At 43.3% G+C, this 23538-nt stretch overlaps 1 protein-coding gene across 14 annotated transcripts in view; it reads right to left on the bottom strand.

The window, feature by feature from the left end:
• The window catches only part of cdk5rap2 (CDK5 regulatory subunit associated protein 2), a 41612-nt gene extending 18275 nt beyond the window's left edge, over positions 1–23337 (bottom strand). For 7 of the 14 annotated variants that reach the window (XR_009523174.1, XR_009523175.1, XM_060038575.1 and 4 more), the window contains exons 1-22: positions 11306–12814; positions 11041–11175; positions 10828–10947; positions 10616–10708; positions 10223–10441; positions 9958–10128; positions 9719–9829; positions 9494–9631; positions 9205–9384; positions 8907–9101; positions 8423–8614; positions 8070–8199; positions 7826–7965; positions 7245–7361; positions 6951–7100; positions 6490–6602; positions 5960–6099; positions 4257–4388; positions 2988–3097; positions 1918–2049; positions 300–398; positions 47–192 (exon numbers count right to left, since the gene is read on the bottom strand). Coding sequence is in view for 12 of the 14 variants with exons in the window: in XM_060038575.1 (XP_059894558.1) it covers positions 47–192; positions 300–398; positions 1918–2049; positions 2988–3097; positions 4257–4388; positions 5960–6099; positions 6490–6602; positions 6951–7100; positions 7245–7361; positions 7826–7965; positions 8070–8199; positions 8423–8614; positions 8907–9101; positions 9205–9384; positions 9494–9631; positions 9719–9829; positions 9958–10128; positions 10223–10441; positions 10616–10708; positions 10828–10947; positions 11041–11175; positions 11306–12367 (4025 nt within the window). In the remaining 2 variants the exon portion in view is untranslated. Of the gene's footprint in view, positions 1–46; positions 193–299; positions 399–1917; positions 2050–2987; positions 3098–4256; positions 4389–5959; positions 6100–6489; positions 6603–6950; positions 7101–7244; positions 7362–7825; positions 7966–8069; positions 8200–8422; positions 8615–8906; positions 9102–9204; positions 9385–9493; positions 9632–9718; positions 9830–9957; positions 10129–10222; positions 10442–10615; positions 10709–10827; positions 10948–11040; positions 11176–11305; positions 12816–15263; positions 15318–15583; positions 15732–16743; positions 16917–17792; positions 17917–18863; positions 18941–19324; positions 19436–20597; positions 20660–21407; positions 21464–21618; positions 22000–22456; positions 23063–23115 lie in introns of those variants that run through there. The other 7 variants (XM_060038581.1, XM_060038582.1, XM_060038584.1 and 4 more) reach the window with 6 other exon arrangements.
• Positions 23338–23538: the final 201 nt, after the last annotated feature.

Raw genomic sequence — 23538 nt, 5'->3', positions numbered from 1 at the left:
TACAATTTTGACCAGTGGGTAAATCCGATTCGGATAGTAGAACCACCTGAGTTGTGAGGTGGTTCCCTGGAGCACCATCTCTTCCATTCTGTGTTCCTGCTGCTCCAAAGGCTCGTCGCCGGACCTGATCTGATGCTCTCCCGTGCTGAACGAGCTTCTGTCGTCATGGTCACAATGGCTTTGGGACCCCGTCTAAAAGTGAAATATGTGTGCAAAACCAAAACCCCCTTACATGAAGGAAAAGAGACGTCTTAGAATGAATGTCGACTCCTCCAGAGGGGCCATCCCTTCCCCCATACCTGCGGCGGCAGGACCTCCATTGGGCTCCGTTGACCTGGACCGGGGCGCAGGGTCCCGTCGCCGCCCCGTCGTTGGCCGGCCCGGCCCGCCGCTAGCAGCTAGAGTCATGGGATGGGAGGTGGGTCGTGACACAGATGACTTTGTAAAAAAAGAAAACCCAACAAAGGAGAACGGAATGCACAAAGAAAACACAGTGGCCAGCCAGCGGCAGAATGGGGATGTCTACATGGGGTATGGGAGAGAGAGTTCAATGGGACGGAGTGATCGGAAGATACAGGACAGGACAGGAGTTAGGAGACATGTCGTGGGAGAGGAAGGAGGACATTTCTGGGCTGATTTTCTACAGACAAAACAATGCACTGGTTAGAGAGAGAGAGAGGCCCAATCCCATTTCTACCCCTTTCCCCTTCCCCCTCCCCCTTGTTTTGAAGGGGTAAGGGGAAGGGGTAAGGGGTAGAAAGGGGATTGGGCCAGAGAGAGAGATGATGTATACATATACATATATATACTTTCATTCTTTCATCACAGAAGGATAGACTTGTTAGGTACAGGGTAGTCTCACAAATCTGACTTTAGATAAACATCTATTATTCTGATGGCAGACGAGTCTAAATCTGAAGGGGACTTTCTTCTGCTTCAAATGTCTTTCTCCAATTAGGTTGCTGGGGACAAGGGCTGGTAGATGTGTGTTACATGGAAGGGTCTGCTGCCCCCAGACCACCCACCGGAGCCACAACGGGACATGGCTGACCATTCATTTCGGACCCAGAAGCGGACAGACTTAAAACCATGTCTGGTCATCCCATGTCGTTGTCCCTCCTGGTCCAACAGCCAACACAAACTCAACACGCACTGGGAAACCTTTTGTGTAGATGGAGGAATGACGAGCTAAGTCTACGTCTTGACACCAGTACCCTTGGACAAAGTGTCAAATAATTATTTTAAATCAAACCTGTGTGGTAGAATGAAAATATATAGAATCAGTTAAATCATCTTCTGAAACCTCCTTCTTGCCGCTCACAGATGAGTTTACGTTCGGAAGAATATATAGACAGGAGAGAGGGTTAAGGTATGGCTACACCAAACGTGTTACGTGCCGCTTGATCATTGTGTGTCACAAAAATGGTTCAACGCGCGTAACGCCCAAAGCCCGCCCAAAACGTATTCCCCCCCGCTATTTTTCTTTTGCTCCACAAACATGGCTGAGATCACCACCATCGCTGCACTTGATTTGTTGTGGGAGTCTGAGAAACGGTGGAAACACACTGAGACGATGACTTGTTCTTTCTGCTTCTGTGCGTCCTCCGTCTCTCTGCCAATGACGTCGGGTCAAGCTCAATGCTGATTGGCTATCGCGGCTAAGCGTCACGCGTAGGAGCGTAAAAAGTTAAATTTTCTGAACTCCGCGTGTAGGTGCGTTGGGTGCGTTAGGTGCGTAAAAACGCGGCTAACGAGCTGCCTTAGCACGTGTAACGCATCTACGCACCTAAACCAATGGTTCCCTATGCAAAAATGCTAATTTTCTACGCCTCTTACACGCGTAACGTGTTTGGTGTGGCCGCAGCTTTAGGCCCATAGCGCTGTGGAACTTCTGGATCTGAGATGGGGGATTCTCACCTGAGTCCTTGGGCTAGTGTTGCCGTGGCTGAGGTTCTCCTTGTCTTCTTTCCTCTCCAGCAGCAAGGCCTTCTGCTGCAGGTCTATGTTAACACTCTGCAGGCCACTCACACACTCCTGCAGGACCACCACCTAGGGCACAAAGAGCACACACTCTCATTACACATGAAGAACGCCTTCCTTTTGTCTGATAATATATAGGATGGGAAGTCGGGCAATGTATTAAAGACAAAATGTGTAACATCTCTGTTTTACAGAACTAATGTACAATGTATCCCTCAGTTCAATATCATTTTCCTGTTAAAGAGCAGGGTTGTTTTATGGTAACATGTAAGATACAAATCTATGGGTGATATGTATGTATGGTTAAGGTAAATATACAGCATACAACATTTTTGGGAGAGGTTTTTGTCTCGGCGGGCTCTTTTTATTTTTGTTTGTTTTGATGTCCCTCAGACATATGTACCACCTTTGTTTATGTTCTGAAGAAAAAAACTCAATTAAAAAGCAAATGACATTTTTTTTTTGGAACATCTCATCCAGCTCATAACTTAGAATAACTGGGTCATATCTGTAGTCTCTAGGCCATAGTGACCAATCGTGATTTCAATAATAAAATCTACGCCTCTCTAAACAAGTCAACCATTTGCACGTACTCCATGTGTAGATTATGTATATTTTCAAAAACCCTTCTGTTACCCTAAAGTGGTTGTGCCTAAAGTACTGGTACTTAGCCACTTCATAATTTACACTTTATAATTTATATTGTTTATACCGTCTGTTTTGTTTGCCTTGTTTGTTCTGTTTTTCTTTACTTTAGCTCTATTTTTGTTTCCATTAGTACATTGTCCTTTTATTGTATTGTGTTTCATCCTTTGTTTTCAAAACAAACTTCTCCTCCGGGGGATTAATCACGTTATATAATAAAGTTATATCAATCTATCTATCTATCTGCACCAAAACACTCTTAACTTAACCAAAAGGCCATTAATTGAAAGCAGCCTCAGATATTCCCAACTCCCCTCACTGAATCATGCAGTAGTATTTCTACTGCAGTCCTACTGACCAACCTTCTGTCTGAGCTCCGATGCAGAGAGCTGAGACAGACTCTCCTCCAGTCTGTCTCCAACACAGATGCTCATGTAGGAGGTCTGGTCCCCGAGGAAGGTCAAGCTGTCCCCTACAAGACATGAGTGTTAACAACCAACCACATCATCATGCCATCTATGGTAATCAGTTGAATCCTTTGGAATATGAACATTAGGATCAGTAATTAAATACAAATAATACAAATCAAAGAAAAAAAAATAGTGTGTAGAATTAAGTGGCATCTAACAGAACGGACTTGGCAGAAATGGAATACAACACAAGTATGTTTTAATTTGTGTATAACTCCATTAAAATAAGAATTGTAATATTTTCATCCCCTTAGTTTGAGCCCTTTGTATCTACATGGGGAGTGGGTCCTCTTCAAAGGAGGCTGCCATGGTTCCACAGTAGCCCAGAAGGGACAAGGGGCTCTGGAGGGTTGTAGTAAGGACACACACACACGCGGCTTTATACGAGAAGTGTCCTCGAAGCCTAACCCTCTCAGACCTCGACATCAAATGCTGCTCAGACGGCGTCCACCCGCTCCGGACCGTTATATACACAAGTGTCCTAGAAGCTTAACCCTCAGACGCAGACAGCCACACAGACAGTCACGTAGGGCAGCGAAGGGCATGCTGCGGACGAGGGGGACTATGATAAGGGGGGGTGCATCAGACATCCATGAATTGGAAACATAAGCTTTCGAGGGAGTTTCCCAGTTTCTAACTAAAAGAAAGCTATCACTATGCACATAAAGTTGGTATCTAAAATGAAACATACACGAGATCATGTTATCAAAAACATAATATTGGCACCTACTGCATCGAGATGAATAATCAATACATATTACAGATAGGATAGTTATAGGTCTATGAGTGTAGTTTACCACTATGGATAATCAATACATATAACAGATATGGATGCAGTAAAACACTGTGTTGACAAACGTAGCTGACTGTTAGCTTCGCCATGTCCTACTACATGTACGTGTCCACGTTGACTATGACAAAGTTACCCCGGTGTGACTGGTTGAACCTCACTGCTATTGGCCAACTCAATTTACACACTGGACCTTAAATCTATCTATTTATAACAAAATAATCCATACAGAAAAAAATTATATGTAAAATAAAAAGATTACCTTGAATATAACGCAAATAAAACAAAAGAAAAATGATTACACACAATGGCTTTCAAAATGAGTATAATAAATCAGCCTTGAGGGAAATGAAGCCATGTGATTAGAATACCGGTGTCATTGGCTCCGCCCACCCCGGCGGCCCGGTTCTGGATGGCTCCGAGGCGGGCCTGCAGGGAGGCGTTCCAGCGCTGGGCGTCCTCCAGCTGGTGCCTCATGCTCTGCAGCTCCTGGGGATCAACACCTGCACAGACACACACACTATGCTGAGACCTGCACACACACAGAGGGGCCACAAGCTGGACACACAATCACATACAGAGAATGCTGAACCTGCACACACACGTACACACACACACACACACACACACACACACACACACACACACACACACACACACACGTGTATGCAACCACAAGATATACTTTTGGTAAAGAAAATGAAATATATATCATTCCTACATATAATACAATTATTATTATATAATTATATAATCTTACAATTGATATAATAATATGGTGTATTTTATGACCACATTAAATAAAATACTTCAGGCATAAGGAATATGACCACAAGCCGTGATAGTTATTACTCAGTAAAGTGGGTTGATGGGGATGATGTGAATCCGTTCAAGTGATGGATGAATATAACCTTAACAAAACAAATGATGATGCTTTTTTTGGAAGAACAAAGAGACCTCATTGCCCTCTCAATTAAAGCTGTACCACACAGCCTGACCCCTCAGCCACACATTCATGTGAGCGTGAGACACTTAAGTACAGATGACCTACATGAACACTGGGTTTAGTAAGGGGGGGGGGGGGGGGGGGTTGTGTTCACTTCCCATATTCCCATGGACAGGAAGCCAGGTGCAGGCTTAAGGCTGAACTGATTTGCTCTGGCTCAGTGCACCCAGTGGCACATCTAATCAGCCTCAAGGGGATACCGTCACTGGCTGACTGGCATGTCGTCTTGTGTATGCAAATACACCATAACGAGCATAGAGACCTCTAATGCATTGATGCGTGTGATGTGAGGCTCATGTGGCTGCGTCCTCCACATATTTTCTAGATGTAGCATGTTTTGGGACAATATTTCTATTGCGTATTTTACTTAGATATTGCACAAGTAGAACCATTTTTAGGCCATAAAAAAACCTCAATATATTTAATAGTCAATTTAAAGTATATTATACAATGGAGAATAGATGATGCTTGGATGCAAGGAACACATTTGAATGATACAATAATGATGTGTTTAAATGTAATTTATGTGTCAGATGGGGTGGTTAACAGACACACACATGTTAGTAATGTGACATAATGAAAAACAGGTTTGAAACAAGCAGGACAGCATGTCACATAGAGAGACAGAGAGACGGACGGGTGTATTTTTTATTAACTTTTTCACCGGATGACAGATGAGGGGAGAAATGCCAGACAAAAAGACAATGAGAGTGAAAGTGAAGTGCATCCCAGCCACCAGGCAGACAGCATCGACACAGTACATGCAGATGAAGAGCTGATGACGTGAACACAAAGAGAACAAACAAAGGAGAAGGAGCAGATGTGCATGCTCTAGTATACAGCAAGGATGAGAGAAAAAAAAGGAAAGAGAGCATGTGAATAGGAAACAAGACTGATGCAGACATGTTGGAGGGGGACTTTGAGGTACTTTCCTAGTAAGGTGAGTAGCTGTTGCATACCATTAGAAGCTATCTACAACCAGTAGATAGCTTGAAATCACTCATTCTGTTCCACTTAACAAACTGCCGCGTGTGTCGCGGTCTAGGTCAGAGAGTGGATGAAGCGCACCTTCTCTCAGCTGAGCCTGGAGCAGCTCTCCCTCCAGCTGGTCCCTCAGCCCCTCGTTGGTCCGGATGCCCTCCTCCAGCTGCTGCCTGAGGAGCTGCACAGCGGTCAGCTCCAGCTGCAGCGCATGCAGACGCTGGGAGCTGCAACACACACACACACACACACACACACACACACACACACACACACACACACACACACACACACACACACACACACACACACACACACACACACACACACACACACACACACACACACACACACACACACACACACACACACAATATATATATTTAAAAAAAATCATTGATGGAAACTGCTGTGTTGGGCAACAATTGTTGTCTAAAAAGTAGCTTTTTGGTGCAGAAAATATGTTGATGAAATACCATTATGGTCATTGTAAATGTATAATTTATTTCTAGGTTCGACAACTTGAAAACCCAATCTTATGTATTGATCAGAATATACAAATTCCGAATGTCATGGCTTTGATGTGTTCAGGGATGAGGACAGCCAGGACCCCTCACCTGTCCTGCTCCTTGACGGTTCGGATGAGGCTGGAGAAGAGCTGCTGCTCCGTCTTCAGGGCCCGGGTCAGGGCCGCGTGCTCATCGTGTACAGAGGACAAGCTGGGCAAATCCTGGGAGGGAGACCCCCAACCAGACAGGGTCACATGTTAATGCCTCTCCTCCATGTTAAATAATGGTCCACTAGCAGAGATCAGGGATGCATCTAATGAGGCTTCCACGGAGGATCTGTGGAGGCCCTATAGCAGTGTCTGATTCAAATTGAGAAGGGATTTTCAAGTGCATAAAAAAAAAAGGCAGTTAAGCCAAAATGTAAATATGGTACTGAGCAAACATCCATCCATCAAAAGCTGGCTTCAGAAGGTGCCAGGACCTGGAAACTTGCCATGTATATAGAGGTCATCTCTATGTGCAAAATCCCTTGTCATCTAGTCGCTTTAATGTATGCGTTCTTCCATTACCTTTTGCTGGCTGTCTCCTCCAATGATGGTCCTCTCCCTCTGAGGCAGGCTAGACGTCGACCTCTCCGCACCGGTGTCCGTAGCAGAGCCATGTTCCTGGCCGTTGCCTGTCTGTCTGTCCCCACGCTGACCCAGACGCTGGTGGAGCTCCTGCCCGGAGAGTGAGAAACAAGCACTCACAAAGACGGCTAAAGCAAGGGAGGAGATCACCCATGTAGAGAGAGGGAACGGCTCCTAATCCAAAGCTGGTATGCGTCTGAAGGGAGTTTGACTCCTTAACGGGGGTTGACTTACGGCGATGATCTGATCCTTGGTCTCCAGAGTGCTGGTGAGGGACTCTGCGTTCGCTTGGTGGCCCTGAACGAGGGCCTCCAGCTCAGCCAACGTCGACTGGAGCTCTGCCAGGGAAATCTAGAAGAAATGTATGTTTGGAATCATGTAATCTCTGAAAGACAGTATGATCTTTGTGGAGTTTAAAAAGGGGCTGTAGGTAAGATTCAAGAATTGTAAAACGAGAGCAGAAACAGAGCTACCGTTGTGAAACCAAACAACCAAAACTAATTTCTTCCACCTATGCTCTCTCTCTCCCCATATTTCTCCACTTGAGAAATTTTGCATTTCCTTCTCCTGTGTTTGACAGGCAAGATGAATTGCCTCAATTGAACCAATCACCGAAGAGAAGCCCTGATTGGTCAAAACGGTCTTATAGATACATTGGCTCACGCAGAGGCAGGTGCAGTCCACTCTATTCTCACATAAAATGTTCATTCACTAATAGTTGAAAGATGGCTATACCCTAACTAACAAATTACCCTAAACTAGTAGCTCCTAAACTCATCATGAAGCACCTTTTATGGTCATCATGATTCACTGACCTTCAGTCCATTCTCCCTCTTCAAGGCCTTGTTCAGTGCCTCCGTTTGCTGTGCCAGCTCCTTCTTCAGGATGACCATGGTCCTCCTGGTGACCGTGATGTTCTCTATATGTCCTTCACCATTCATCTTGGTTAGCTCGGCTGCAGGACCACAACAAAATGTGGATTTAGAGCAGACGAAAAGGATGTGTGACGTAAATAGAAATACTCCTCCGGAGAGTCTTTGTGAGACTTTGACGTCTTACCTTCCCTTTCGATCAGCCTTTCCTTCAGGATTTGTACAGTGTGTTTGAGTTCCAACACATGATCCGACTCCTCCTTGATCCTTGGCTCAGCCAGGAACCAATCTGTGTTCTGACCGCGCTCCATCAGCTCCTGCAAAATTACAATGACACCATCTTTTAACATTTGGAATAACTACAAAAAGTGCTACAGAGTGAACACCAAGTGAACAGAGTGTTTCCATGGTCAACATGAGAGCTAAAAACAACATGTATTAACGATTCTACGACTGACTACGGTCATAGTAAAAGCCCAATATATATTCATATCCAGTAGTACACTTGACTTCCAACAGTTGCCGCAGAGAGGAGCTCACTTTGATCAGGCTGTCCTTCTCTACCAACAGCAGCTTGAGCTCAGCAGCCTCCAGGTGGCCGTCCTGGGTGGCGGTGGAGCGGTGCTTCTCAGCGGCGCGGAGCTGCTGCTGCCCGTCCACCAGCTGTCTCTTCAGCTCCTGGATCTCCCGTGTGTACTCAGACAGCATGCGGTTGTAGTGCTCAGAGGACTCCTGGGTGACAGATGGAGTAGAGGGGTGGGGGAGTCAGACAAGAGACACAAAAAAAAGACCTTTCATTACCTCAATCATTTGGCTACTACCCTCTCTGTCCAGTAATTGTTTTTTAATTGGTTGTGCAGTAATATTCTTTCAGTAGCTACTAAAAGTTTAATAGAACGCTTTGATGATTCTCAGCCTCACTTTGGATTAGAGGGTCTGCTAAATGACTGAATGAAATACCAATGAAAGACCAGAAGAGGGACCACAATGAAGAACAATGGAATGAGTTGGTGATGCTGCCCACCTTCAACAGTTTGTCCTTGCTGCCGATGGTGGCCAACAAGCCTTCCACTGCGGACTCATTGTCCGTCACCAGGTTCTCCCTGGCCTTAGTGGCCTCTGCCAACATGGCCTCCGTCACCTTTAACCTCTGGCCCATTTTCTCTGCAAGGTCGTGGGCCTGACTTTGGGACTGGCTGAGCATTGCTTGGGCCATTTCCTGAAGGCAGAAGAAGAAAGGTTTGGAAACTACTCTGCAAAGCAAGACTTACTTGTGTACTCAAGGAGGTTGGGTATGTAGAGGTAACCGATGCCAGTCTAACCTCCATGTCGTTGGTCTTGCCCTGCAGCGAGAGCTGCAGCTGGCTGATGATGGAGTCTTTCTCCCTCAGAGCTCTGTTCAGGTTGTCCTCCAGGTCCTGCTTGGCTCTCTGCAGGTTGTTCAGTGTGTTGGCCAGGTGCTGCAGCTCCACATCCTTCTCCTTGATCACACTGTCAAAACTCTGCAGAGCAGGGAGGCCACAACATTAATATCTAGATGCACTTGAAAGAAAAGATCTTTTGGGGACAAATATTTTTTCCATGCCTATTTTCTTATAAAAAGGTACTCACATTAATGGTTTCATTGTTGTGAGTCAGCAAGTTGTTGAGTCTCTCGAGATCTCGCTCCTTTTCTCTTAAAGCCAACTGCAGTTGGTGTATTTCATTGTCTTTCTCTTCAATGGCTGCAAACTTCTCGTCCAATGCCTTCTGCAAGTTTACAAATAAAAGAGAAGCAAAATTAAAATAGAGTGAACACAACTAATTACAACTTCTACATCTGAAACACACCCATACCTCAAGAGCCTTCTCCTTCTCTTTGAGTCGGTCTCGAAGCTTGGAAAGCATGACGTCACTTCCTCCGGGGCTTCTGCTCTGCTCAAAATCTCTCACCATGTTCAAATACTCCTGAAAAACACATAATTAAATATCAATCTATCCACCCACCAATCATCACTCATCATTTCAATCTCGCTGTGCACCAATTATATCAGCGTTTATACTAAAGGTTCCAGCTTAGTGAGGGGTTTTGTCACCTGCAGCTGCTGCTCCTTGTCTGCCAGAGTGGAGGTGAGGCGCTGAATGGAGACCTCATGGACCTGCAGCTTTCTGGTGGTCTCATCCAGAAGAGCCTGGTAGTGTTGCTCCAGAGCGCTCTCTCTGTCCCCGATCTCCCCACTCAGCTTCTTCAGCTGGTTCTGCAAGTCCTGCAGGAATATAGTTAAAGTTGGTTGATTTGTAGTTTCAAGTATAAACATCTGAGAAATACTTATACGATCAAATGCTTTGTATCTGCCTTACATTCAGAGCTTTATCTCCTTTCTTCTTCTGCTGTTGGAAGTCCTCCAGCTCAAACTCCAGTTGCTCCTTGGCCTGTTGCATGTCTGCCAGCTCCTGCTCCCTTCTGGCCAGGGCACGCTGCAGTTTTTGGGCTTCCAGCACCTTGGTGTGGTGCTCTCCTTGAAGGTGAGCAAGCTCAGCCTGCTTCTCCATTAGCAGACTCTGGTGCTCCTCTGCACCCTTCGGAGGAAAGTCAAGACAAGTCAAGCTTTCTATTGCGCATTAACTCCCAAATATAATATATATACACACACACAAAGAAGTATTTAATATCAATGAAAAATGGAGATTAAAGATACGTAACTCCAGGGACCGCATCATAGTAACATCAGGCTGAAGATGCCGGTGACTTACCTGGTATTTTTGAAGTTGTGCTTTGTGTGCAGTCTCTCGTGCCTTTGCCAAAGCCTCATCCCGGTCCTCAATCTCATGACACAACTCCAAGATCTGTGCAACACAAGGTAAAACGTTTCAGCACGATATTATTCCGTGTTATTCCTTGTTGCATGGTTGATGATGCTAAAGCTGATTATCTAAACTAAAGTATTGGACATTGACTAATCTACCTCCTTTTCTTTTTCTTTGAGGACTTGAGAGAGACCCTGGATGGTTTTATCTCGTTTCAGAGAGTTTTTCCTCTCAGAGCAAAGATCATTCTCCTTCTCATCCAACTTTCCAGAAAGTGCCTGTTAAGTAAAAATTAAAAACAGTTATACATGAGAAAATGTTATCCAGTACAATAAAAAAAAATATATATATATATCTTGACTCCTAAGTACCTTGCTTTGATTCTGGGCCTCTGCCAGTGTTTTGGTCAAGTGCTCATTGCTGCTTTTGATCTGAGTAAGCTCATTATTCAGCAGCTTATTGGTGGACTCCAACTGGCTGACATCATGCTCTCTCTTTGCAAATCCCTAAATCAAAACAAAAAATGACATTAGATAAGCATCGGACAATAAGAACAGAGACATGACATCCCTAACAGCTATAACAACCCACTAATGGCAAATGGTGGCTTTCCAACTCCAGTGAGCCAAGGACTACCTTTTCAGTCACGGGAGTGTATTCATCATTAAATTCCTCTGTAAGGTCATGCAGAGACTTCCACTGTGCCTCCCTGCTTCTTCGTTTGGTCCTGAGGAGGTTTGGAGGTGTATGACCGCTATGTGTCTTCTGCAGCAAAGGGATGCGGCTGTCTGGCGGGGCAAGGATTGGCCGTCTGGAGATGCAATGCAACAACTGGACGAGGTCAGAGATCAGGGACGGCTGAACCGTGGGGCTACGGTGCCGGGTTCTAGCCTGGTCCTTTGCTTTGGACCCGTTGGTAAGTTTTTTTTTGGGTATGGGCTCTCTGAGGTGTCGCTTCGGCTGAGGGTCTGTAAAGGTTTTGGAGGCAAAGTCTTGATTGAGGGACTGCAGGGACGTTGAGCGACTTTTGAATCCAGGGCTAGGAAGGGAGCCCTTACGGTTGACCAGGTCCAGATACATGCTCTGGGAACGGTGGCGTGCAGCTTGGAGACCACCGGCAGAACATTCCACCATCGATCCGGATCCGGGCCTGAGCGGGGGCCTTCTGAGGCCCGAGCGGGCTGGCGTAGCCGCTTTGCCTCCGAGTCTATCCAGACTCACGCACCTTCTCATCCGATTTTTCACCTGACCCACATCTGCATCTCTGTGGGGCCGAGACTCGGACGCGAGCTGACCCACCACCTCATCATCTTCAATGGGACTGCCACATCCAGAGGATCTAACGGGAGTCTTGGACCTGGGACCTTCCCCATCACCTTTAGCATGGGATGAATTGTTCTTACTGTAGATGTGGTTAAGGCACTGGATTACATTTTCCTTTTCTGCCTGGAGCTTCTGCACCTGAGCACCATGTTCTTCCTGGAGCCGGTTGATGGCGATGTCGCAGTGAATAACCTTCTCCAGCTGGAACACGCACTTCCCACACAGGAACTCTCCACGACCATCTCCTCGAGTCACTCCCAAGCCCAGCACATGGGACAGAATGACCTGGAGCTGCCTCTGTCCTGTGGCGCTAAAGATCCAACGGCATTGGCTTCCCACCAAGCGAACTCCACACACACGACATGGGTCCTTCATGGTGCCTCAGCTCTTGAAAAGGCAGCCTGAAGTTGATCCAGAACCCCCACACCCCACTTGACCACCAGCAGTCGGATGTTGCTCATTGTCAGCCTGCCAGCTGAGGAATGTCTAAAGTTATGCTCCCTGCGTTACCGAGGGAGCGGACAGAGAATGACGGTCCCTGGTAAATGCGAAGTGCTGTAAGCTCTAAGCCCTCCATAATCCCTGCTCCCGCCTCCATGACTCTGCCATGGGCATTCAATCAGATAAAATCCCCTATGACTACTGCAGGGATGGTATGGCTGATGCCATTCTCTATAATCCCCATAGACCCATCTTCCTATGCAAAGATCTGAGCAGGACAGCAGGTATTTTGCTTCAGTGTTATGCAGGCACCACTGAATAGGCCTGCTGCAACATAGTGTCAACAGAATCCATTGAACTGTGCAGAGCGCAATCTATTTTGCATGCTATTCTCAAAAAGTTATAGCTCAATCTGATCAGGTATGTTATACAACCGTTACCTTTAGATCCTTTTCCCGGGACGCCATAGAAAAGTTATAGATTTTTTATGCCTTACAAGTCCTTTTGCAGAGAGACCTCTTATGTAACCATATTCATAGTTTATATAACTTTTTTTTTTTTGCATTGAAACTATCAGTCTGACAGTTTGCAGAACTGAAAGCATTCTGTTTTGATACACAGAGGCCATGAATAGTACTTCAGTTTAGTAATCCTGTCTTAACACCTTGACCTCAGCCCAGATGCCGGACTTAGAAGAGAAACTTTTGACGGTGGCCAGATAACAGCTCTTGGCTCATCTGCAAATGAAACCTTCTAGAAAGTTTCTTGGCCAAACCAGGAAATGCAGCAAAAAAAGTCCTGAATCTGCATTATGGAGAGCTGTTTGAAGTGTACTGAAGTTTAGAAATTTGCTGCAGGACTGTGTGGCCGACGCTCAGGGCCTAAACATGGGGCTTTGGTTTGGTTGTTTTCCTTTTACATACTACAGCTAAAGGACTTGGCTGGTTTAACAACAAACCAAGGTTAGTTGTTGAAATCCCTTCCTCTCGCGGTGTCAACACATACCAAAAATGGGCAGATTACCATCAATTGACACCCATTATATCCCTGACAAACAGCTTTTTCTTTCCTTTGTCCAACCCAGGGAAGCGCATTCAAACTGCCCTTGCAATGCATTTCCCCAATAGTGTACACAAAGGAAAATATCCAAGTTTGGATTGTGTGTTCACACTCTGCATGCTGGCAGACTGAGAGTTGAGGCGTGCAGGAAGAACTCAGAGTGGCTGCACTGTAGGCCTCGTGTGAATTCTGAATTGGAACGCCACATTTCACAATTCTGAAAATAAGTGCCAATCACCGGGTTGTATGAATGGACGTGGAACCAGACACATATTCCATTTTTCCCCACTGAGCGAGTCCATTAAAACCGGTGGCTCAAAGCAATAAATAATCAGTCCAATTCATGTCCCTGACCATGTACAGTGGAGCGTCAACACAGAATGCTGCCACTGCTTTCAGATCGGCTTAAAAAAAAAAAAAAAAACACACCCTCCTTCTGAATTAACAATGCCTATAATGCAGCCACTATCTTCACACAGAATTAAAGCTGCGCCCTGACAGGGTTAGATGCATAGGGCAAACGACAAAAAACCGACCAATATGAAAATAAACCATAAAAGCTGAGCTCCTAGAAAGTCCTCCTTACAATAAATAAACATTCCAAATATAAAGAGGAGAGTCTGCATTTTTGGGGATATTGAATCATTACGTTAGCCTTTGTGAATGCCCAGCCTACAGCATGCATCGCTAAAGAATTGGCCTGTTAAATACAGATTGAAACTTCAGATCAGGGCAGTTTATATGCGCTTCTCTGGGTTGGACAAAACAAAGATACAGCTATTGGAGCAGCTAAAACAGCTTGACTGAGATATAATGGATATAAATCGATGGCCAACTGTCAAATTTGGTAATGAGTCGACATCGCGATAGGTAAGTTTAACTAAGGTCCTCTCGGATTTACATCTGGATCTAGATAATGTCAACAATTAACGTAGGGACTGAACAAACCAGCCACATCTTTTAAAGAACAACTTAACACCAAACATTTGTTTTTTACTCGTTTATATGTTTCATATGAACGTTAAGATAGTCATCTATGCCATTGTATCTTTTTACTGATACAAGACCCTGATTTAGGTCCTACGCTATGTCTCTCCAAAACACTATGTGAAGTCGTCCCAATGGACTCCCAACCCCGGTGCTGCTCTTTAGGGGGACCACGCGGACACCACCAGTACGGTGTACTGCGTTACGGTGTGTGGCGCATTTCACATACAGGAAAACATCATTATAGGGCAGATACACAACAACGGTACCAAAAAACTATCAACGTAGTACCTCCAACTCTATACAAATGTTTTTTTTTTAAATCCCATACTGTTTGGATTCCAGCTGAAACAGAGGGTTCACTCGCTCTTTAAGAGTAAATGGACGTTTTGTGTCATCCATTAACCAAGCAACCAAATAAATAATCACTTGAACCTGCTATGGTGTCCTACAATCGTTTTTTCACTTGAATCAGTATGAGGTCTGAATACTGATCCATACTCTGCTTAAACCCCTAAGCCTCAAGTTCACCTTCAGGTCCCATGCGGATATACAAGCATATCTATATATATATATGTATATATCAATACATAGTGTGCTTTGTGCTGCCTGTTCGGTCAGACTGTGCCAGTGGGGGGTGATGATACCCCTGATACATAGCTGAAGGACTCGGCTAGATGGCGTGGCTCATGATTTGTGGCGGAGCAAAAAGAGAGCTCTCTAAACAATGCTCATGTTAAGGAGCCTCAGTATGTACTTCTGAGAGCCTCCAGACAGGACTGACCTTGTAATCCCTCTGTGCCTTGTCCCTTTCTCCTCCCAACTGCTCCCTCAGCTCCTGGAGGGAACATGCACATTGCCAAATGGTAAATGGGATTGAAGAAGATTTGCTTTGGTTTTGTGTACCAGTTCCTCATTTGGATGCCCTTAATCTGAACTTGGTTTTCAATCAGAATATATCAGGAGAATATCTTAAATTGCCCCAATAATGATTTATTTTCACACATATTGTTCAAAAAAAGCTTTATGAAAAAGAAATTAAAGAATTTAATAAAAATCCCAAAAATATCAGTATAGTGTGGATGGTGATTTTAAAAGATTTACCTGGAGTTGTTGATCTTTGTCGCAGATAAGGATGGTCAGTTGTTTGATGTGGTCGTGTGCTGGTGTTTCTGCTCCCTGGTCCGCATTAGTCTTCTGATTTATCAAACCTTCCTTGTCCCTTAAAGAAATCCGGAGGTTCTCTATGATGCTGGAATCAGAAGTTAACAAATCAATAACATTTATTAAGATGAAGGGCTGACACAAATTCATAATTTCAAACGTAAAGTATTTTTTTGGAATTTATATTTGAATATTTGTTCGGAAAAACAAAGAAAAAAAGAAAAGGAAAATCATCTTTCCCTTTCTTTCCTTTTTCAGCCGACAAAGAACAATGCTGCAGAATACCATTTTTATCAAAGGACCATTTGCCCTTTCCATTTCTAAAGCAGTTTCGTGTGCTTAAACAAATGTGTTATTTTAATAAGGCAAAAATCAAAGGACAATATCACATAGGATTATTGCTGGGACGCAGGTGGCTTTGTGATCCACTCATCGGCCTGACTCGGTTACGGTACAGCCTCAATATATCTTTAAGTTTGAGAATACACACTGCTTCCATAGTATGAGAGTAGGTCTACTTCCAACTATCACAACACATAGCCACTATTGTGGATGACTGATCGCCATAAAAGCAAAAAAGCATTTTTTTTAAATGACCAACCCATTATTGGTAGAAGGAGCTTTCTGGTGTCTTTAGGACTTGTTCAAACATTGAAATAGCTATTAAATACATTCAATATTAAAACTGCTTAAAACCATTGACACCGGCTTGTCGCACCCACTTATTTATTTGGAAGAGAGTGATGTGAGTAGTAATAGGAGTATGTATTAAATATAAATATTATTACAACCAGTTAGTTTGACTTCTGGCTCTCACCAAATTTTCACACTGGACGACAGGTGTCAAAGTTCAACCGAGGAATTTGAATATTGTTCTCAAATCAGAATATACAAAAGTAACAAAGGATAATTCAGTCATCCCATGTTTGACCGTTCTCATAACACCACCGCTACATCAAATTAATCAAATGATCATCTCACATTATTGCAAATGAGATGAGCTTATCGTATCAGCTGCATGAACATCAAGCTAGGGTGAGCTGACATGGAAGTCATCCTCCCAGTAACAATGGTCAAATTCACAGCTCCTGTGTTCCTACCCATCTTTCTCCCGCAAGGCTTGCTGTAGGTCATTGTTAGGCTCATGGACCGGGGTGAAGGCCTCAGACAGACCCAGGGCCACTAGCTGCTTCTCCAGGTCAATATTCCTCAGCTTCTCCTTCTCAGCGATGGCAGCCATCTTCTCCACTTCCTCCTCTGCTGCATGCAGATCCTGCCGTAACATCACGAATAAGGTGTGAGGAATCGAGGATACACTTTAAAACTGATAATAAGCAACTATCCCGAGTGGTTTTCTAGGTTAGGATTAATTAGTTTGTTCCATGTGGGTAAGGTTGGAATTGTAAGCGACAAACATACTGCTCACTCGCTTCACCTGTTTATTCCTCTATTTCTATGTCTATTTTATGAGCTCTACACGACACATATGGGGGTGCATGTTACAGTTGATAATCAAATATACACAACTGTTTGCTTTGATTCATACTTTTTATTTTGTCATTCTAATAATTCTTAAAAATCCTACTTGATGTATTTTTAGGGTTAATGATTGCAATTGGGGGTACTGCTAAAATAGGGTTGCATGCCTGTATGTTAGAAATACCCCTGATTATTCTCACACTGTTCATTTCTGCAAAAGAAAAAATTCAGCACCTTTAAAAAACGTACTGTTTCGTATCATGTGACTTTAAGCCCCCCCTCCCTCCCGAGAAACCCAGTCTACTGTGATTGGACAGAACACCCACTCTGTTGCAAAAACGCTTTGCGAGTGTGTCGGCAAAATCACAGCTCCGAGAAGTTCTAAACATTGCGGGTAGCCGGGAGGCGCGACTTCTGCACTTCAGCAGCGCCTACTGCACAGTCTGACGTCAAACTGTTACGAAAGTAAAGTTTGAGCGCAAACAAACTATTTCACAGACGAATAGTCCCCGTGGATCAGACTTAGATTTTTCTAGCCTAGCAGACGTAAAACATGTATACAAATGTCAGATAACATTCTAAAGCGAAGGGAAAAGTCGAAAAAGCTAATTAGCACTTTAAAATATACTAGCTTTAGCCCTACATACATGATGAATGTATAAACATTCACCTGCTCCAGCTCAGCTATCTTCTTGTTGAGCGCTTGTTGCAGAGCGTCCATGTCTCTCCGAGCCCGTTCCCCAACACGCTGGCAGTCCCCCGTGTCTCGAACGGCCAGACTCTCCAGAGCTTTCCTGATAACACACACAGGCCCGATAACATGAGCCACTTTGACTTGTAATGACTAAGGTTTGTCTCAACAAAAGGGAAGCCCATGATTGAACTCCAGGTTGCATTTAAGTTGATACAGACCAAAGGTTTGGACATCCAGTATTGAGTAATCCCGACGTAGCGGTTTGTTTCAATTGGCTGACAATGATGACGGTGGGTAAAATAGTCTAGTCTAATCCCCTGTCAAACCGGATGCATGAACAAATGACAAAAAGGATGCATGTCTCAAAGAGAGTGCGGGGTGGTTTCAGGCGATCAAACACGCCTTGATAACAACACAGGTAAGACAACATTGGTGGTTGTAAGTTGGAAAAGTGTGTGACTGACGATATTTTTTCAGATAGTTAATTGAGTTTAGGTCGCAGAATGATAGAACCAAGACATTTTACTCTTTGGAGTCTCAGCTTTAATATGACTTGATGATCATTTGTAAAGATAGCATGACATGAAAAGGATTGTTTCTAAAAACATTAGTACCGGTATTAACTTGTATGAAGAACCAAACCATAGACTTATTCTCAAGAACTATAACTCAGACTTCTACAAGTTCAACACGGTCAGGATCAGTAGAATTAGACGAACACGTAGATGTCCGTGTCCCTTCAAGTATGTAAGTTAATCGCTACTTTAAAAACTGTATAAAAGATGAGACTAAATTATAGAGAAAGATTGAAAGCTCTACAGTTTTCATGATTTGCTATGTTTTGCAATGTTTATATTTATATGTTTGCTATAAATGCAATTTATGTTATCCTCTGATTGTGATCACTTTGTGTTAGGTCTTGATATACCAAGTGAACAAACATTTTAATGCAAATATAAATTGTGCCTACTGTGCTTTTGGGATTCCTTTAAGCTGTTTGTCATTTGTTATACTTCTAGGACTGCGATTACAAGATGTAATACTCACGATGCAGACACCAGCAGCTCCTGTTTTTCTGACATATCTCTCTTCATGGACTCCAACTCCACCTTCAGCTCAATGTTCTGGAGAAAAACAGCACTTGGTTGGAAATAAGGAAACTAAGCTGTTATAATTTTGCAATTATACTAAATAACTGGAAAATGAAATAAAATAAGCAGAAACAATCCAGATACAGATCATAATTTTCTTTGGTTCTTAAAGTGACCACCTCTAAATTAAAATGTATTATTAGAATGGCAAGGGTTAATATAATAATAATAATAATACATTTCATTTAGGTTGATGGTTTATAATGTGATGTATAACCCTGAATGTTTATTTGCTTTGATGGAATTCTCTCCCCTTAATAATCAAATTATTTTCTTTGAAACCAAGTACATAATCTTTTAAAAACATAGATATTATCCAATAAAGTCCTCATTGCAAACTTTTGCCCCCAAACACACCGTTTTGAATACGTCTTCTGTTGAGTCATCACACTTTTGCTGCATGCGCTCCTCCATGAAATATATTCGCAGCTTAAGGTTAAAGTTCTCCTTCTTTAGAGCTGCAATTTGCTGTGGGTAAACACAAAAGAAGAAAGGGCATTGGTTAAGAAAAGAACAAACCAGCTTGACTGTTCCGTTCCTGGAGAAAGAAGCATGACAAGAAGGCCGGTTATGTAACCTAAGGACAAAGCACTAACAGATGGCAAAACACTATAAAGCCTCTACAAACTAATCATGTTTAATATAGGATTTAAATAGCAGCGTGTGTGCATGTGCCTTTTTTCATAATGTGAGCAAGAGGTAGTGCCCGGTAGACTGTACGACATAGAGCTGCAGGCCCTTAACAGCACACATTTGGCAATTGAGGTCAGGGAGGAAGAAGCTGGTCATAAGGGAGGAAGTGGATGATGAATCTGCGAGCATTCTACAATCATGCAGTGAACAACGCAACACTACTAAGCATTCTGCGGAATGACGGCACACCTAAGCCCTGCCGAAAAAGGAAACCTCTGGTTTACTTTAACCCCATACTTGGTTATGTTATGTGGTTGGGACCAAGCAGAGGACAGTGAATGATCTTCTTATTGTAATCTACCGTATTGTGGAAGAGCATTGAACTAGAAGAATAAAAATAGGATTCTTTTGTTCTTTAAACTGAATTAACATTGAATAATATAATTTCAATATACATGTGTAACATTAGATATGCTTAGAGGACCAAATCCTATTTGGACAACACAGCTTTTGTCCATCAAGGCTATTAAGAAGCATCACTAGTTGTCCACTGCCATTCATGTTTACATTTGTGGCCAAAACGTTCCAGGTTACTTAAAAACGGTCATGCATTGGGATACTTAAGTTGTTATAACTTTGAACTAGCAAGACTTAAAAATTATTGAGGGACTTCTACTCCGCTCTTATAATCCTTATCTGCATTCCATTAACCAAAACATCTCTTGCTGGGTCCGAATTAACAGCGTTGGTTGTTAAAGCAAACCCACATTTTCAACATGTATGCTTTCACAAGGCATACCACACACCATGCATCGGAACCAGGCAACAATACAGTGGAGTGGGCCTTTAAGGGCAATGGATACCCTGAGTAATGTGAGACATAACACAGCAAACACGCTGTATACAAAGTCAACGTAGTGTCCCAATGTCATCAATAACTAAACACCACATCAATGGCTATACATTTACTTCCGATGAACATATAAGAAAGACTTACATTCTCGTAGTCCTTCATGGTGAGTAATTTTATGGGGGTCATCTTATCTGGGAAGGATAGAGCTGTAGGGATAAAAAAACAACGTCTCCCTAATGAATCAAATACATGGCATGAAGGTACCCCCCCTCATGCTTGAAGTCATCATTCGGGGGCTTATGGTTCAGAAATTGTCTGTTCGAGTGCTATAGCTATGAGAGAGACCAAACTATTTTTAACCTGTAGTTCTCATATGACGCCCTGACTGCATGAACAGTATGTTTTACAACCTTAACCTCTGGAGCAGTGTTCACACTTGACGAGTTCTGCCCACGGCCCTGCTGTAGCCTTTTGTAAGGTATTGGTAGTTTGATAGAAAATAAGATGCTTTTTAGGTCATGGCGCTTAGGGGACATCCCTAGTATAAAAAACATTATTCTAAGAGTGCCACATGCCAAACATGGTTCATCTAAAAAAATAAAGATTTATCTTGGCTATTTCTCTTAGGTGTACTAGGCTAGGGTAACTGTGGAATACTTACAAGATGTAGAAGCGATACACTGTCTATGTAAATAGACATTGTTTACAACATACATCTAACGTTATTATGTCTTTGGATAATAATATGGTCTTCACTTTGAAACACAAATCCTGACCCCATCCCCCCAAAAAAAGCTAATTAGTGCTTTCTGACATCCAACTTATCAATCGCTTGACTCTTGACAAACTATCCCACAGTGGTGATAATGAGCCCACAGGGGGAGTAGGACGACATCCCAGACAGAGAGTAGAAGAGGGAATAAGAAGAACAATTAGAAGAGAACTTCCTGATACCTGTCATGCTGTCAGGGGAACAGTCTCCATCGTCCATGGAGTCTGGCAGTCTGCAGCTAAAGATAAAAATAAGTGTGTTACGGGAACACAGTCAGCAATATCCATCGCTCTGCTTTAAAAGAAAACACTGCATCATTCTTTTTTTAAAGAGAATATCCAAAGAGACCATAGTTCAGAGACAACACGCAGTGCACTGTGCCAGTGTAGTTACCTAGTTAAAGACTAAAACATTCCATGTTTATGTAATACTCGTATTGGTCAGCTTCTGTAAAAACCCTAAGGAGAATCCAAAAATAGCTGCATAATTTCTGCTTCGTTAACATACTCCCAAGGATTGTAATTATTTTCCCAGTCTTTTCTATTAATCTGTATGAGTAAGACTGTGCGTGTGTGTATGTGTGCCAGGGGCTGCCTTGCTCGAATTTTGAGACAGAGGAGAGAAAAAAAAACTGAGTAGCCAGTGATGCAGAGAGCTGTCACTAGTAGACAAACAGACAACTGTGGTTCAGCTAAGCCTAGCCATCTCACTGATGGGAAACGTTGGGCAACCACCCCACACACACACACACACACACACACACACACACACACACACACACACACACACACACACACACACACACACACACACACACACACACACACACACACACACGAGGACATTAAATGCTTATTTTGACCAACAAATCATTTTATAAATATCATATTATTCACGTTTTAAAGATAACTTCCTTTCCTCGTAGGGAACTGAGGATGTAAACAGTCACTTCCTCTTTTGTTCCACTGTTAAAATAAATAACGTCAAAAGGTGTGGTTGGATATGGTTTGAATGTGTAGTTAAGTCTTTTAGAATCATTGAATAAGTCATTAACAAGAAAGGTGTCACTTACATATTGGATTACTATAGTGCGTTTACCATCTGGGTGACTGGCTAATTGCTACCATTAACATCAGCACACAAGGACGGGCATACTAACTATGTGTGGCTGCTATATTCTCATTATAGCAAATACGATAGTAAAGCTAACCATTCGGTCGTTGTTACCTACCCCAGATCACATCCCTCTTTCGGAAAGCATACACGGAAATAACATACCGTTAACTCTAGTACTATCCTCATGTACCATGCACTCAGACATTAGATCTATAGTCCTATTATTTCCGATTTGATCCACATCTCCAATCCTCATCCTTGATAACAATAAATAAATGGTCGGTATTAATAACTAAATGGAAGATATTTGGTGAAGTAAGACGACGTGTTGTTTACATCGTGGAGCATCACATCCGATGGATTGCGCCACAGTACGCACTGCTCACCCACCACCGACTATATGAGCATTAAAACCAACTTTGAAGTTTGAACTTATTCACAACCTTCCAACACCATACTTTAACTTCATCTATGGAAAAACTGGACAATGTGGTAGGGAAAAGGAGAAGGATAAACATTGATTTTAGGAGCACTCTTCAAGTCGTACATTTACAAACAACGACACACCATAACGTGACAGCAGACCAAAATATCTCGTTCAGAATAAACACTGAAATACATGTTTATTATGAGCTATTGGAGTTGAAGTTTGGCTCGTTGTGAAGCTGTTCCAGTCAACAGACTCCCAGTAATAGACCAGTGGACCGCTAAGGCTCCCGTTAGCCAGTAGCAGTGTTCAGGGCTAGCATGCTAGCTCCAGTGGAGCTACTTTACCTTCCGTTGATGTCGACGGGGAGCGTCTGGTCGCTCTCTAACATCATGTCCATGATACCAGCTTAATGTTATCCCTGCTTAAAGTCCGAGCAATTTTCCATTTTTTTTTTAAAAAGCACGAGTGTAGATTTTGGGGGAAAAATGCAACCCACGATTCAAAATAGTCCTCAGTACCGCCAAACGTCACCGCCACGGAGTGTCGACGTCACCACCATAGAGGGGTGTACGTCACCGGGAACTGGTTTGACACCACTTGAGGGCGCGATTCCGACAACCTGATTGGTTAAAACAAATATACGGGGAGGTTTTGGCTGAGCTAAGCCAAAATATAACGACTCCCAGTCCCTGCCAGACCTCCGATACACCTGTAGACGAGACTATGAACACAGGGCCATGTAAGGAGCGGGAATGTAATGCATATGA

Source organism: Gadus macrocephalus, chromosome 19 (assembly GCF_031168955.1).
Source record: "Gadus macrocephalus chromosome 19, ASM3116895v1".
Classification (NCBI taxonomy): Eukaryota; Metazoa; Chordata; class Actinopteri; order Gadiformes; family Gadidae; genus Gadus; species Gadus macrocephalus.
The sequence above is the reverse complement of the archived record's forward strand: the minus strand, read 5'-3'. Positions and strand labels throughout refer to the sequence as shown.